Source organism: Pseudopodoces humilis, chromosome 20 (genome assembly GCF_049639895.1).
Source record: "Pseudopodoces humilis isolate 2021_Gansu_Grassland_sample_001 chromosome 20, ASM4963989v1, whole genome shotgun sequence".
Taxonomy (NCBI): domain Eukaryota; kingdom Metazoa; phylum Chordata; class Aves; order Passeriformes; family Paridae; genus Pseudopodoces; species Pseudopodoces humilis.
The window spans coordinates 6,974,371-6,991,595 of record NC_142219.1 but is presented as its reverse complement, the minus strand read 5'-3'; the positions used below and the strand labels follow the sequence as shown (position 1 = coordinate 6,991,595).

At 41.3% G+C, this 17,225-nt stretch overlaps 1 protein-coding gene across 1 annotated transcript in view; it reads left to right on the top strand.

Moving 5' to 3' along the window:
- Positions 1-2,012: 2,012 nt before the first annotated feature.
- The window catches only part of ZDHHC8 (zDHHC palmitoyltransferase 8), a 106,769-nt gene continuing 91,556 nt past the window's right edge, over positions 2,013-17,225 (top strand). The window contains exon 1 of the mRNA XM_014253949.2: positions 2,013-2,235. Within this exon, the coding sequence (XP_014109424.1) occupies positions 2,132-2,235 (104 nt within the window). The 5' untranslated portion in view covers positions 2,013-2,131. The remainder of the gene's footprint in view (positions 2,236-17,225) is intronic.

Below are 17,225 nucleotides of genomic sequence, written 5' to 3'. Positions count from 1 at the left end.
GGAAACTTGCAGGTCCATGCTAAAAATGCAGATATTACTGTCACCTGGGGAAGAACTTCTTTACTATTTTTCAAGACTTAAGAAATGCATTTGAGTAAATCTCATACATCCATTGCAGGATGCTGACCAAACTTCATGAACAGTCTATAGTGCTACTTAGGATAACATTTTCTAGATTAAAATAAAAATATCCCTGGAAAATTATTTAGATTTCTGTTTGCAACTTAAATTCTTCACCCAGACTGTTGCTTGAGTGGGAGGAAGGATGATTAAAGTGATGAAGTGATGTGATGAAGTCTCTGCTTTTGTCAAGTAAATGATGCTAAACTTGTGGCCCAGAGCATTAGGTGTGCTCCTCAAATGCATCTGCCAGCTCAGTTTTGTTGAAAAGGGACCCAGCTCCTTGGAGGCCACTCAGCAATACACATCAGTCTTGGTAAGTGAAGGTGCTGGAGAGATTTTCTTCCCAGGTGTGTCTTTGATCTGCTTTAACATGCTCATGTAGCTGCACCTGAAGCCTTTCAGCCTCGTATGCAGAGTCTGGTTCTGTGTAAAATTTGTTGACGTTTTGATTAGTTACAAGGGCTTGAGAATAATTAATTCCAATAAACTGGCATAAGGAGTAGTGAAGCATAGGAAACAGTCCACCAAGCATGCAAAAATAACTAACTTTAGGTAGATGTTTTCCTTCCTGTTCCTTAAAAACTCTAAGTCTGGAGATGATTTTAAGTTGCCTTGTGGCTTTAGTCCCTCTGGATAAGACTTTTTTTTTTAGCAGGGCAGTTGCTAGCAAAAGCTGAGATTTCACATAGCCATATGTCCTCAGGCTGGAACTTGCTGGCTTTGCTTTTGTTAAAGCTGATGCTCAAAAACTGGGTTTTTGTTTCGTTTGTGGTTGTGTGGGTATTTTTTTGCTAACTGCAAAGCTGAGGACCCTTACAGATTTTTGGTTGGGTTTTACTTGTTCTGTTCTTAAAGACTTCTAGGACTGTGGAATTAATCAAGTCTCTTAAAATGATAAATGTCCTTTCTGAACAGCACTGCAGTGTGTGCCTTCTAGGGCAAGCTTGCTTTTAAGAACACGCAGCAGTTGCTGCAAATGTGGCTTTTGTATTAGGTAGGGGTTACTTTATCTGCATGTTGGCATCTGCAGAAGAGGGATTAGCTGAGAAAGAAAGCAGGAGGGAGGGAGCAAGATGTATGCAGCTCCTGGTCTTGACTTCTAAACTTCCAAGTGGCCTTGAACCCTTCTTCCCATGGGAGGGTTTCCTTGAGACAGGCGAGCTGCTGGGTGGTGCCCCCGGGTGTGAACAGAGGAGCCATTCTCACACTGCTCTTGGGAAAGCGGATTCGGTGAACTTTCTGTTGTTACCTTAAATTACCTCTTCTGTCTGCCTCCTGATGCTAACGGATAGATTTTAAAAGAACAGAGTATAGTGTAATTTCAGTTATGTTTGCACTCAGTTACAGACCTTGGAATCAACGGAATTTGGCTGAGTGCAGCAATTCCCTTAATACTGTGACTCTGGGTGTAGCAGAATGAAAAGAAGGGTTTATTCCCCGAGCGAGCACGGTAGGACTGGCGTGCAGCTGGCCCTGTCCTGCAGAGCCCGGCTCGGAGCCGCTCCCTGCGCGGACCCGCAGCGCTCCGCGGCTGCTGCGGCGGTGCCGCGTCCGCAGCCCCCTCTAGAGCCCCGCTCTTCAGGGAGCTGCTACGGGAGCTTCAGCCTCCCACACAGCGCCCTGTGGAGCTCAGTGCATTGCCATTTTTCTTTTAGGGGTGGGTGAGGGGGTGTCTTGTAGAAAGGATAGAATTGGGGGCCCCCGTCCGCAGGGTCTGCCCCGCTGCGGGAGGCCCGAGCAGCCGCGTCTCGACCGCCCTTCGGCGGGGCTGTGCTGGCTGCAAGCCCCGCTCCCTCTCCCCGCAGCGCTACCTTAAGGGGCTGGTTGACATCAGCCGAGTGGGCTGGGCGGTGTGGGTGGGATTTCCTGTGCTGGAGGTCAGCTGCTCCCGTCCCTCTCCCGTCCCTCCCAGCCGCCCGGGTCCCGCTCTCCCCGCGCCGGAGGGACCCGCATCCTCCCGGCTCCCTCCTCTCGGGTTGGATTTACATAGTGATGTGTAAACTACAGGATGCCCAGCAGCACTGGAAAGAGGTTTAAACCTACGAAATACATCCCGGTCTCCACAGCAGCTGCCTTATTAGTGGGTTCGACTACTTTATTTTTTGTTTTCACGTAAGTACCGCTCTGGCGGAGGGGGGGCCCGGGCTGGGGCCGCCCGGCCCGGCGGGGGGAGGCGGCTGGGCTTGACAGTCCTCCAGGCCCTGCCGCTGCTGGTCCCGCTCCCCGCCTGCCTCCTGCTATCCCTGCCCGGCTTTGGTTTGCAGAGGCTCACCATCTCTCCCTATCATAAAATGTGCCTGACAGTCAGATCCACCATTTCACGGCACGTAAAAACCCATCAGCCTCCCGCAGCTGCCGGCTGTGTGCATCAGAGATGCCAGAGCCCCGCAGCCCCTCTGCCCGTCTGTGCAGGGCTGGTGTACGGGAGAGAAATGCAGCCCCGGCCGCCCCGCTGCCGGCAGGCGTGCATCCAGCCCGTGGCGAGTCTGTGCTCCGGGAGGGAGAGCCGGCCTCTCCCGTCAGTCTCTCGCGTGTCTCAGGGTTTATACGGCACAGCCTTTTCAAGTGGAAAGAATCCTATTCTAAGAATTACTGATTTTACATGTTTTTATGTAACTGTTCCTGAAAGCTTGAGGAGCTGATGAACAAATCTACATTTGCTTGAAGGAAAGATGAGGAAACTTTTCCCCTCTCTGTTTCTTCTTCTCTCGTTCCCTTCTCCCTTAAATGCAGAATGGAGCTGTGGCTGTCGGCTTGCAGCTCTCCTGTAGTTATATTAATATGTGAGTGCTGTAGTGCTTCGGCTGTTTCTATACGCTCGAGTTCTGTAGCTCGCTAACCCTTCCTGTGCGGGGGTAGCAGCACCCTCCCTGCAGAGGTGTCCGTGTTTCCAGAGATGCTACAGAACTGTGCTCTAAAAGGAGCGTTGACTAAGCTGCCTTTAGGAAGGTAAAAACATGGCTATTGCATATTAAGATTTATTGTTTCACTTATTTTGGAACTCTGTTTTCCTTGTTTTGCCGTTGCTATTTTTTAACCGAGCTCAGTGAAGCTGTTGGAAGCAGAAGGCTCTATAGGAGTGGGAGTATGTGTCTGTGTCATTATCTTTTGTGGTTTGGCTGTGATATGATTCTCGATGTTTCAAAATGCTCATCACTGGTCTGGTAATCTCAATGTAGGATTTGAGAATAAAGTGTAAATGTTGTTTTGTCTAACAGTTTCTTAAATCGGAACAGATTTTGACACTGAGTTTTGCTCTTGACTTAATGTGCGTTGATTTTTCCTTTCTTGTTTTCAGTGCATTTGATATGAAATATGGATAAATCCTTTCAGGATATTACACTGTTTCAAGAACTCGTCAAGTCTCAAGAGCCAGTACAAGTATCAGCCTATCATTCATCATTTGGGCATCTAATTATAATTTGGTGCTCACAGGCAAAAACAAGACAGAAGTTGGTTTTTGTGATGAGTTTGGTGGTGAACTAGAGTCGTGAATATGAAGGAGTAAAAAAAAAATGTGGCTTTAATACCAGCATTTATTTTTCTGGCTGCTTGAGGAATGCATGTATGCTAAGGTTGTTTTGGAAGCTGTATGTTTGTTTTCATATGATACTTCCCATGTAGAGCTGCAAATTGCTTCGTGATGTAAGACTTTCCTGGTAACACAGTTGTTGTTGAAACATCCTTTTGGCAGCAGGACATCAAATGAGATGTTAGTTTTATAATTTGTACGGAAGAAGCAATTGCCTTTAATTTATTACTGAATCTGAAACTTCACTCTGCTCCCTCTGTTATCAGTGAATAATTACATGCAAAATGAAGTATTTTAAGGATCTCTCCATATTGTAACTTGGCCTGTGTATCTTGAAGTGTTAGTAAATTTTTTGAGGATTGTCCCAGACATACGTTCTCTGCTGCTGCCAAGTCTTGTGTGTAATAAAAGTAACACATAATTGAGCAACTGTTGTCAGGCAGAATCTGAAGTCCTTGTCCATTCAAAAATACTCAGATGAATTTGTATGGGTTTGGTGTTGTTTTTCATGCTGAGCAGTTTTAGTAAAATCTGTCTTTGTTGTGGAATCAAAGCAAGCCATATGCATGAGATTAGTTTCTTTTGTGTGGTGGTGGGTTGTTTCCCCTTTCCTGAGCATTTTTTATCTTTTTCCACAGGCAGTGTTTTGTCTTCTGAAGATCTTTTTGTTGTGGTACATTATTAAAGGTTGAGATAGACCTGAATTTTCAGGTGTGTTGATTTGTACAACTTGTTTGCTATTGGATAGAGCTCTGATACGCAGCAGTTGAACCACCGGCCTAAAATTGTTGTAGCAATTTTAGCAGCGCTTTTGATCAAATCCATACTTGCTTGTCATAGCACAAGAACTTAATCAGATGAAGATTTACATGTGTGTTTATTAATTCCTTATTTGTGTCATTAAGCTCTAAGGCTGCTGTGTCTGTTAATGAAGTAACCTGTGTATAAATACATGAACCTGATGATGGATGGGACTCCTGTCAAATTTTGGGTGCAGATCACCTCAGTGTGATGTCAGGGGTTAGAGCAACTTCAGTGCAGTGGAATTGAATAATACAGGCTAATATATGTGGAAAAACTGAATAATAACTATTTTAAAACCACTTACTGAGTAGAAAAAAAAAAGCTTTTTAGGGCACTGGAAAAATTTCTGAGTAACATGTATGAAAACAGAGCCTCTGACTTGGCTTTTTCCCTAGACACGTTTGTGGTCTCATGCCACAGGTTATGAGTGTCTTCTGCTGGATGAAAAGCTCTTTGAACTTTAAGGCCAGGGTTAGCTTTTCAGCAATGTGGTCTTTATTTTTAGCTTTTTTTCCAAACACCTTTGCTAAAAAGCAGCACATAAAGAACGTTTGAAATACACCGTGTCTGCTATTAGCTCATCATGGTGCTGATCAGTGGTACTGTTATACTTCAGGAAAATTGCGTTTTAGATTCTCCTTTATTCTTTTTCCTCTGATAAGCATTTAGTATTCACTGTATCACTGCTGTATTTCTTCTGGTTTTATGAGGGGGAACTAAACTATGTAGCTATCATGATTATTGCCTGGAAAGGCAACTAAATATTGCAGTTGTATTATCACAGGCTTTTAGCACTCCATGTGTGTTCCTTCAGTAATAAATACAGTGTCTGAGTAGGTGGTCTAATTTGTCACAGTGGGAGTGTAAACAAGTATTAACTCTAAGCATTATGAAGGAACATATCAATAATGCTGTATAGAATGATTAAGTTAATTTACTTATATGAGCAAATCTAACGGTGTAATGAAGGAAGAACTAATTCTTCTTAACATAGGACAAATCCAGTGATTTAGTTCTAGCAAACCTGAACTTATTTCTACCAAAATATTTTTTCTTCATATTTTTCGTAAGACTTTTTGATAGAGGTAACAATTTAACCTCTTTCAGTGAAGTCTGGACTCTTATGCCTTGGAATACCAAGTGATGTGATGTAAACTTAATTGTTCAAAGACCCTGAGTTTCAAGAACTTGCCACCTTATTTTAGATTGTACAACTTCAGTGCTACCAGAGAATGCAGCTTAATTGTCAGCAAGCAGAAAACCTGTTGGAATCAGTGATCTAAAAGGACTTTTCCAACCTAAATGATTCTAAAATTATTCTGTAGCTAATAGTTCTCTTCACCTGCTTAAATTGGCCACTTACTGCAGGTGTTGGTGCTGAGAACTTCTGAGTTAGTTCAGCAGCTGTAATGCCTGTGTCTGGAGATTACATAGCCAGCTGAAAGCGTATGGTTTTAAGGGGAAACTGTGGCTCATTTTAGTAAGGAGAAAAAAGCTCATCATTCTCTCTCTGAATATTGTAGGCCTGAAGTTTCTGATAAAATACCCATTTTCGGACTATTTTCTGTAGCATGCAGCCTCTTGAGCATCTTTGAAATACAACAGAAACATGTAATTCATAACAAAGGTCTAGTTGCCACTGCTTCTTTGATATAATGGCAGTAACACGGCTGTATATTATTTCTTTAAATGGGATAATAAAATGGGTAATTTTCTGGGTGAAGTGAGAGCACAAATAAGGTGAAAACTCATTCAGTCAGTACTGAAAATGCGAACAACTTTGTTCTTGAGAGTCATAATGGGAGATAATCATAGATATACACCACAGACATCTGCAATTGGCACTCTAATGCAGTCTGTGGCACGGGGAGTCTAATACCAATAACCTTCAGGAAACAACTGAGGAGTGATAAATTGGTGTAGAAAAGCAACTGAAGTTGAAGTCGCAGTAGGGAAGGAAAGAAAATAGAGAAATAGCCTAAACCTGTGCTGTTCAGATGGCAGAAGGAGGAAGAATGGCTGGTAGACTGTGTTCGATAGCAGGGCTCTTGGATTTACCTTAACAGGGAGGAAAGCTTGGCTTCAGTTAATGAATATTTAAAGAAAAATTGGTGCTCCCCCCACATTTGTATATCCTGTTACTGCATTTCATGAACTAGAAAGACTCAGCATTTCTGTAGTTAGACGTCTTTGAATCCAGATGCATTTATGATACATTCACCCCTTAAATCATAAGCACTACCCCTTTCCTGCAGTTTTCTTATCCTACACTGGAACAGCCTTAAAATAAACAGGTAATGGCACTTTAAAGTTTAAAACTCTCATAACCATCCTGGATAGTAGTTAATGAAAATATATTGATATGTGTACCTAGAGTTCTTGAACTATCTGTTAGATCTTTTCCTCCCATGACTTGCATATGTTCACAGATCAAAAAGGAAAAATACAGTCTGCTGTTTTCATTTGGGTTTGTTTAGTCACTAGCAAAGGCCAAGCTGATAGAAGATCATCTTTGCTTTAGTGAATTTGATTTGTATCCAAAGATGTTTTTCTTGTCTAAAGTATTTAGTTCCAGATGTGCAGATGTTCACTCCTGCCAGTTTAGTGTTCTCCTTTCAGTTAGATCAAACAATAAAATGTGATTTAAAATGTATATTGCAGATGTTATGGAGCTTTGTCTGTAACACAGGTGTGTTTTATACCAGCCTAGAGGAAATAGGACTGAATGCTGAGAAGTAGCTGCACAATAAAGAAAAGAAAGATAAAATTGTAGCTCAGATTGTTTTATCTTGATATGCTGCTGGACATCATGAATTCTGCCTTAGAGTGTGGTCTTACATCCTTCTTATGGTTTGGCTTCTGCCTAATAACTTGCTGAAGGCTGCTTGTGGATTTGGGAGAGCTCTGGTGGCAGTTGCTTGTGCTGTGTGATGCCAGAAGTTCCAGGTGTGCTGTGGTGTATATGAGAGCACATGGAAACACTGCCACGCCACAAACAGACTTCCCATCCATCCTAACCAGATGGTCTTATCAGAGATCCTTGGCATTCTGAAAACTTTGGAGCACAAAGCTCCTCTACCTTGTCTGTTTCTAGCTGTGCTAGGGGCCCATTTGGTAGTGGTAATGCTAATTGTGAAAAAGAACCATTTCCCCCCTCCTTGAACATTCTTTCCACATCATTCTTCACTACTTGGAATATTAATGTTTTCTGATTTTTCTTTTATTTTTTGCTTTCTATATGCCAAACCAAGAAATTGCTGGAACTGGTAGGGAGCAGCTTCACTGACAGCCATGCAGGTGACACTCTACAGGGGAAAAAGAGTGTGCAAAAAAGTGTGCCTCAGTTTAATCAGGTGAATTTTAAAACTGACTTGACAGTCACATACTGATTTCAAGCAGTGCAGTTTGGCCTCCTGAGATACCTTAACATTTTCCATGTTAAATGCATCTTTAATGGCAGGTTTTTCCTGTCCACTCTACCTGCAATCCAAGAGGTAATGCTTGCCTGGTTGACCTGAGTCATCTCAGTTGTCATGTCTGTTAGCTTCTGAAAAATATTTAATTTTGTTATGACAAAGAAATGTCCTTTTAAGCTGTGGCAATTTCAACTTGCTATAAAATTTTTGGAAATAGAATCTAGACAAACTTGTCACTCTAGATAAGTCTCAATAGGAAAATATATTTAACTGAAGTGTGAAAAGTTTTGTTGGTTTTTTTTTTTTTAATGCTTTAAGAAGCCTCAGTTTTACTGCTTTTAGCTAGTTGATTTTATGATCTTTGCTTTCCACAGCAAAGTTGTCAATACAGGACATTTCTGCAAGCTATTGAAATTCATTCCTTTAGGAAAAAAACAGATATTTATTATCAGTGGGAATATTTTTTTCTTCCCGTAGTTTGAGAAAGTAAAAAAGGAAAATCCTGTTTGTTGAGGGCAGTAAATGGCTACACATGTTCAGCTGTGGATGCAGAGCTTTCTGCAGCCACTGCAGTGCCATTTAAGTGCTCACTGTAGATCCTCTTTGAAAAAGGCAGAAGAGCTACTGGAATGGAAGTTATTGCTGTACATGGGCTACAGCTATAGTCAGTGTGTGATATATGCCAGTAGCAACCTCCTTGCTATTCTTCTTAATAAGCAGAGATTAAGGTCATATGGAAATAGGAGTGAGAGGTTCAATTAGATCAGGATGGGCCTCTTAGCCTTTGTAGAAGAATATATGAGCAATTTTTCTTTTTTTGTCTAAAGTCCTTTTCAAGATGCTAATTTAAATACTGTCCTTGTTTGTCCAAGTATGCCACATGTGTACCCCTTTATAAATAGAAACAATCTCTACAAGATTGTTCAAGCTCAATTGGTTTGTTAGTAATGTCAACTAAAGAATGTTGCCAAAAACATCAAACTTAAACTGAGAGATAAACACATGTGGTGACCTTGGAGATCAGATTTTTGAGGTTCATTACCTGGGATAGTTGCTAATTATACACATAACATTATTGTGTAAACAACTTATTCTGCTACTACATCCTTCTCAGCTGAAATCAGCTGTAGGAGCCTGTGGTGTGGGGTACCTGTGACGGATGACCTGGAACAGGTTTTCTGTGCTTCACATAGTGTATAAACTACAAGGAAACTTTTCAAGGCCAACAAGGGGAAACCATGAGCTTTGTTCAGTTTGCATTGAAGATGTCTGAAATACAGCAGTAAAGTGGTGTAAGCCAATTTAGAGCATGAAGGAGATGCATACTGGAGTGGGGGAGAAGTATTGTAAAAGCTACATGAGCTACACTTGTGTAATCAGGGCAGAAGTGGAATGCTGATTTACTGTCCTTTGATTCAAGCCAGTAGATACAACACTTATTTCTCTATAATCCAAGAGTAATGTTCAATTTGGCTGCCCTGTTACAGAGCTACTATTAGTTGATCATTTGTCACTGGGAGCAGCTAATGAAATTGAGAGGAAGAGACATGGGGGTTGAGACAGAAATGCTGCAGTTTTTAATGGAAATTCTGTATTGTTCTTTTGCACAGAATACCATAGATTGGAAAAGCCTTCTCAGCCTTGATCTTATTTTACCATGGAGAGGTAATTTTAGGGATCCTTGCTTGGTGATTGGAAAAATTAATCCCAATGAGTACACCACAGTGTAGTGTCTACTACATAAATCTTCAGCCAGTAATCTGTATCCAGAAAGAGGATTTAATTAGTCACTGGTTGGCTTTTTTTTTTTTTTTGCAATTGCTAATGCAATTTAGCTAGACTTGCTTCAAAGCTGTCCAAAGTGTCTAAAATTCTGTGCTCTTAATGTATTGTAAGTGAGTACTTCATTCTTTGTTTTTCTCAGGATGGATATTATGGAATAAACTGTACAGTAGCCCATATTTAGATATTGCAGTGGTTACCATGGTCCTCTGTGAAAGTGTAAACACAGAATTTGTGCACTTCAAAAGTGAAATCTGTATTAAATACCTGTACTCTGCTGCTGTGTGTTCAGATCATCCAGCAACAAAACACAGGGCTGCCAGGTGCAGGAAAAATATCTCTTGAATTTGAAATCTAAACACCAAAGCAGCTGTTTCCAGTGTATGTGTGCACCATGAAATGACTACTCTCCAGAAAACCTTAGTACACACTCAGACTAAACTAATCACAGAATATTCTTAAATGAACAAATTACCTTTTAAGTTGAAGCCCAACAAAGCAAACTTGAGACTGCTTAAATATATAAGGGCCTTCATAAATAAAGCCAGACAAAGCGTTATTCTCCCAGGATTCTTAAAACTATATAGGCATTTACATTAGCTCTTTTTCATGTCTTCAGGGAAATAATGTAATGTAATATCTATACCAACACAATTTAAGTACCGTTCGGGGAATACGGAAAGATTGGACATTTCTATAAACAAGCATCATTTTAATTTAGACTTGGGTCAATCACAGAAATGCTTAAAAATGGAAAAGTTTAGCGTAGAACTTCTCCACTTACTCTGATCCCAGTCAGCTAGGAGAGGCAGGTATTTTCTTATGGAAAAACACTTCCTCTCCCCCTTTTCAGCCAGTTCAGTTTCAACAGTTATTTAGGATTATTTTCATTGTGTATAACCTCCCTTTCAGTTCTTCCTCATGAGTGAAATCTCATTTTGCATGTTTAGCTTTCTCTGAAGATTAATGTTTGCCCCAGCAATAAGACTCTCCAGATGTGTTATGATCTAATAATGTTGTGGTTAACCCTTGTCTGCTGTCAGCAGCTTGCTGAACCACCTCCTGTGTTTTACCAAGCCCCAGCACTTGATGATGCAGTTTCCTGGCTCCAAGCAGTGGGAGCCATGAGTTCCTTAGGTGGGCAGCTCTCCCTCCATGGGGTTTGTGTCTGGCACTGGGCTCAGGAGCCACACTGTTAACTTGGCTCCAACATTCCAAGGCACTATGTTGGAGGAGGGTCTTGAGGATGTCTGTATTGTCATCTTCATGTGCTCAGATCAGTGACTTTGACCAGTAACTCTAGGTCTCTAGGTTCTTGTTTCATTTTGGGGTTTTAAAAAAATTATTGTCTCATTTCTCTGTTGTGCAATGCATAAGTCTCACATCTTTGTTTTCGCTTTGAAGCTGGCTTTGCACATACTGTATCTTGTGTAAATGGCTATTGAGTCTTTGTGGCAAAAACAATAAGTGTCAACAGGCACTAGATTTTTAAAAATTACTACATTTTGAGAATTCTGTAGAAAGAGGTATATACAGTGGCTGCTTCCTGATACACAGTACAAACAGAAGGAGATGAGAATCTGATGACTTCTAAATCATGTATGGAAGTTGTAGCATCTGCAGCAACAAAGGAAATTAGTATCTGCTACAGAAATTTCAGTGCAAAGACAATGCAGGATTAAAATGACAGGACTTTCTTGGTGCGACCATTGAAGCAATGTGATATGTTTTTTTAAGTTGTGAAGCAAAACTTCTAATCCATGTCCAGATAGTTATGTATCAGAAATAAAACACAAGCACCACCAAAGCCAGTCTGTATGAGCAGTGCTCTCAACAATCTGGCAGACAGTGGAGGAGGACAGGCAGATAGATACAGGTTTTTCATAATATTAGAAGGGTTGGTTCCTTGAAATGAAATGGTACTGGTTGTGACATCTTTGTGTATTTTTAGAATATGGCGTTTGACAAACAGATTGCAATGATAATAAGATACAAGGTCTTACATGTAGCATTGGCCTGCTGATAATAATAAACAGGTTGGAAAACATCTGCTTTCCTTCTCTACTGCTTCAGTTGAGAAGACTTTGCTGGGGCAAAGCCATGCTCCTCCTTAGGAAGTCTCCATCCCTTCTGGTCTCCAGTAATGTAACTTGTGAATAAGGTCATCAGTGCTGTAATCCCTGTTCTTAAACTGAGGCAGAGAGACACTGTACAACTGGAGTGCTGATGCTTAGCAAATTTTGCACAGATGTGCCAACTCCAGGCTGAAGCCCTGTCAGCCCAGGACTCAAGGGAGATGATTCTTTCAGAGAACACTTCTGAAGATTTGCTTAATTCTACAGTTTCTACTCCATCTAATGTCATTTTGGGCTATCTGTCATGCAGCAAGACTGTTTTGTTTCTTGAACACTGCATGAACGTATGAATAGAGAGATATGTGTACTAAAGCTTTGTTGTCTCTCTTTAAAAGTTTAATGGTAACATTGTAGTCTTTAAACTTTTATTTGTATGTGATTCCACAATGACTAGTTACTTTTGCAAGTAATTTTTCTTGTATTGTATTACAAAGACTAGTGGGATAGAGCTAAACATGATATCTGTGGTTTGAGGACTGAAAAATTAATGATTCCTCCTCTAGCCTGCTGTGTTTGATTTATAATTCATATTTGATAAGAGACATGCTCTTCTGAGCCAGCTATCATCTCTCCATTTATATCTAGGTGAGTTTTTTTTTAATTCTTCCTGTGGTGGGTGCTGTGGGGTTGTGAATTTTGCGCCCTAGAGTGCTCCTGACGATTGTTTCCAGACACATTTTCTCCATCTCTCATTTCTCACATGAGACTCTTTATCCTCTGTAGGATCTGGCCCCAGGGCTTGTGTTGACCCCAAATGTCACAGCTGCTGTCACAGCCCACTGCCATGACCCGTGACTTTCAGCATAACCCAAGTACATGGTTTACTTTTCAGAGGCACTTGACAGCAGAAGGAAATGGAGAACTATGGGGGTTTTAAGTGTCCTGAGTAGCTGCTTCCAGTCACTCTGCTTTTCAGGGAGAGGCATGGCTGTGGACTAAGCTATGAGCCCTTTACAGAAAGCATCTCTCACTTCCTAGGTTTGGTCTTTTCCATCACTCTGGATCTTCCTGGGCTTATCTGGCTGCATCTTGTTTGCGTCTTGTACTGGTATTTTTGCTGTTCTCTGTCTCTCTCTCCAGATGATCTCCATGTCAGTCTGTTCAGGTGGATAAGGCCTTTTGCCCAATACACACACAAAGGGTGATCCACTTCTTGTTCACACACTGAAATGCCAGATTAGAGGCCTTACAAGATGCAATTCAGAATCTAATCTCATCTGTTGAGCTGGGGTGGCTTTTAAGGGTTGATGAAACAACTCTTCTGTATTGAAACTGTAAGTGCTCTCAGTGGGCCACTGTCTTTATTTGTGACTCACACATATTTGGTGTCCTCTCCAAAGAAGCTGACCAACATTTCTATCTTCTTCCCCACTAAGAAGTTCTGTGTTCTTTGTGAATTTATTTGCTCCAGAACAGTAAGCTGAGTTGCTGGCTGGTTAAAAGGGAAAGAGATGTGTAGCAATTTGCCAGTTATATTGTCCTCCTTTGAACACAAGAAAGCCCTGTTCAGTGGAGTGAGGCACTGATCCCACATTTTTGTGATTAATATGTTTTGTGTTTTTGTTTGTGTCTTTGAGAGTGATGTTATTTATTTTTGTTGCTTCAACTGTTTGGAAATGAGAAAAAGCTATTTTGAGTGTAATATTGACTTGGCATCATTAAAACAGTGTGTCTTCTTGCCAGTTTTTTTCTTGGATCCCCTAGAAATAAATTTCTTTTGGGTTGCTTCTGCCATTGTGTATGTTGTGATAAGTCTCCAAAGCATCATACTCTGCATGTGTCATGTCTGATGAGAGATTGATTCCCCTGGGCATGTGAGTCCTGCCAACTCCTCAGTTAGAAAACTTGAGGTTTTAATATACATTCTGTCTTTTAATCCCAGTTTGGCCGCTTCTTTTGGAAGACATTTCTCTTACTTTTTCATAAAAAAAGCTTACAATTATATTGAGCTAGTTAATTAAACAGCCTGCATCTAATTCAGATCTCTCCTCTTAGTTTCCTTCTCACTTTTTCTTAAACTGTGCCTGCTTAAATAACCTGATGAAGCTGTGTAAGAGTTACTGAGATGGGTTGAACCCCATCTAAAGCTAGAACCTGAATCTGATCTCCCTACCTGCCCATTGAAATCTCACTGCAAAGTGATTACTCCAAGGCATCCAAGGGACTGCATGTTTTGTTTAAATCCCTTGGAGGGCTCTTGGTCCTCCTGGCTTGGCTGATTGTGTTCCTTCAGCTGCCTTTATCATGCACATGTCCTGGGCCTTACCCTTCTGGAAGATGTCTGTCTGTGGCCAAGGTCAAGATCCTGTTCTGTAACTCTGAAGGGATGAGCTTTTCAACAGGAGAAAAGAGTAACATTCTTCAGCTTCCTCTTGGAAACATCTGAATCATTTTGGTTAAAGCCTTAACTGGGATAAATACTTTGCTTGAAGGGCAGAGGTAGCAGAAAGATTCAGCCTAGCAGTTAATTTGGCAAACTGATTCAGAATGGAAAATATGCAATATTGCTTTATACCTGTCCCTTCTCAGTCTCATCAACAGATATCTGAACACATTCCATCAGCTTTTCCAGTGGCTGCTAGTCTTGAGATGCTTCTCTTCACTGCTTAGTTTTCAAGTTGGTCTTCCTAAACTTCAGGAAATACTAAGCTTTCGCTCTGAAAGTCAGTCCTCTTAAATATGCTTCTTCCATAGGGTGACAGTCTTAAAAATGTATTGTTTGCTCTTTTTGTTCTTCTGAGTTCAGAAAACAGCGATTTAAGCTAAATTATCTCTTTTAGAAGACATTTCAGACAATTTACAGTCTGCACCCATTTAAGTGGTAGGGGGCAGGATGGAAAGACAGAAGAATATAAAATAGTGCTGTTATGAATTATTGTGCAGTAGGCAAGGATTTCTTTCATCCTTCCCTCCCCCAATCTTATTTAGCTAAGGAAGAAATTGCAGAGTGAGAGAGAATATTCTGATTTCTAAGGCAGTAACACGGAAGGAATTTTGCATTTTCTCTATGAGTAAGCAAACACTTCACTATCACTTTCCTGACATTACCTGTGATATTTTGAAGGCTTGAATACTGGAGAGAAGGTACATCAAGGCAGGCTTAGACTGCTGATTTTTATTCTGTATTTGCCTGCCTTCACTGGGTCCATGTTCAGAAAGCAGAAACCTGTCAAAAGTCAGTACATCTACACTGAATTTCCAAATTATTATTAGTATTCTACATGCAGATTAGCTTTCTTTTTGTGCTTATTTACCTGTATCTTGGAAATAGCCTTCTTAAACTATTAGTAATAGATGAATACACGATGAGTGCCACACTAGGCACACTTTAAAATGCTCTCATGTATATGAAATCTAAAATTCCATATTTCAAACAGAAAGAAGTCAGAACCCCTAAGGGGAAAGTACTCCATGTTCAGGTCTCTTGTCATGGCCTATTTGATTTATAAATATAAAAAAGTGTTTGTGTTCTAGAGCTGTGGCTGGTCCAGTGTTCTTTGTTGTTCTCTCACAACATCGCAATCATCCAAAAATTTTGTTTCCATGTAAATACCATGTGGTTTTAGGTGCATTATGGTATAAATATATATCTGGATATAAACTGTCAATCTGCATTTTTGGGTGAGCCTTAAAGGAAGGTTCAGGCACAATAAAATAGACTTGTTTAGTGACAGTTCGGCATCACTTCACTTGCAATGTATGATCACCCTATCAAGAACTGCATCCTGCTGTGATGACAGTTTGCTGGAAACTCTCCACAGATTCATTGGAAGTTGGCTGAGCCCCAGCTCCACAAATTACTGGTCAGAAGAGACTGTTTGTAGGGCACAAATCTATCCAATTTGTAGTGTTGATTTGATTCTTTTTTTAATTAACACTTTAAAAAGTGTGTCAGCAGAGTGCCAAAAAGACAAGAAATGATCAGCTAAAACATTTTATTGCAGCATATGATGCTGTTCCATATTATCATGGAAACACAGCACTTAAATACAGCAATATTTTATTTCCTGTTACTTTTGTTCATTTTATGGTCAGCAGCAATTTTAAATAAACAGTCTTCAAAACAAATGCCTGGCTTTTTCCCTTTTTTCTTTTTTAACTTCTTCTCGATTCTTATCTCCTTTCCCTGAATTCTCATTAAGTCCAGTATCTTATTGAATCTAAAGCTAATAAGTTGAATTTTCCCCCCCTTTTAATTTTTTCTTTTGTAAGACTGCTTTCTATCTGGTGTTTCTGGCTCAAAGAGGCGATTGGCAGGAATTACGTAAGGATTGCACTAGTCTGCAGTCCTTTGGAGATCCTGCAAGTACAGTCAGGATTAATAAAAATCTGGTTTTTGATGAAACCTTTTTTTTTTAGCTGTTGTTTCCTCAGTGGTCTGTGTGAGACCTGTCTCTCCTCAGTCCGTTCCTTCAGTCTTCGATTGTGAGGGTAGTGAATGTCAGCATGGAAGATCAGAGCTGGTGTTGACAGCAGTTTAAATGCACCCTTGCTTATGTTTCCTATAGAATGGCTGGTTCATAGCTACAGATGCTGGAAATATTCTGTGCAGGGAGGCTGTTCCAGGTGCTGGAGCCATAGCTACAAAGCAGAGTTAGTGCTGTGTAAAGGCTTCATGAGGCTCGCGGCCCAGCGTGGAGCAGCCTGGGCCAGTTCCCATTCAGAGCTCTCCCTCTCCCCTGCCCTTCGGGAATGACCTCAGCTGGCTGGATGCCCATCCAGCCACTCTGGCAGTCTTCCCCTCACAGGAGACAACGGGATGAAAAACCTCGTGGGCTGAGATAAAGACAGGGACGTCACTTACCAGTTGCCATCAGAGACCAAACAAACTCAACTCAGGGCAAATTTATTGCCAATTAAAATAGATTTGGACTATGAAAAGCAAAGATAAAACCTAAACACCTTCCCCTCATACTGTTTTTTGCAAGCTTAGCTCCATTTCTCTGTTCCAAACTGCTCCACCTCTTCCTGCCCCCTGAGCAGGGCCGAAGGGAGGGGGAATGTGGGCTGTGCTCAGTCCATTTCAGCCCTCTCTGTTGCTCCAGCGTGGGCGCTCCACGGGCTGCGGTGTTCCCTCAGGAAACAGCCCCTGCTTCAGGACAGACTGCCACAGGCAGCAGTGTGCATTTGCTCTGTGCTGGCTGCCACGGAATCCAGCACAGCCACTCCCAGGGACATTCCTCACACTTTTCCCCTCACTCCCTGCAGGTTTTGCCCTTTCTCAAGATGCCGCGGCCTGGCTGAGGGCTCCCCTCACAGAGCCCTGGCAGCCCTCAGCATCTGGGCATAGACACCCAAACCCCAGAGTAAACATTTCTACATAGATGTTCCAGCAGTTCTACATTTATATGAGTCTTTACATACATTAGAAGGTGATTGTTACCAAAAAATGCAGTTTTGACCTTTATCATCCCTACCTGTGCCACAAGGTCA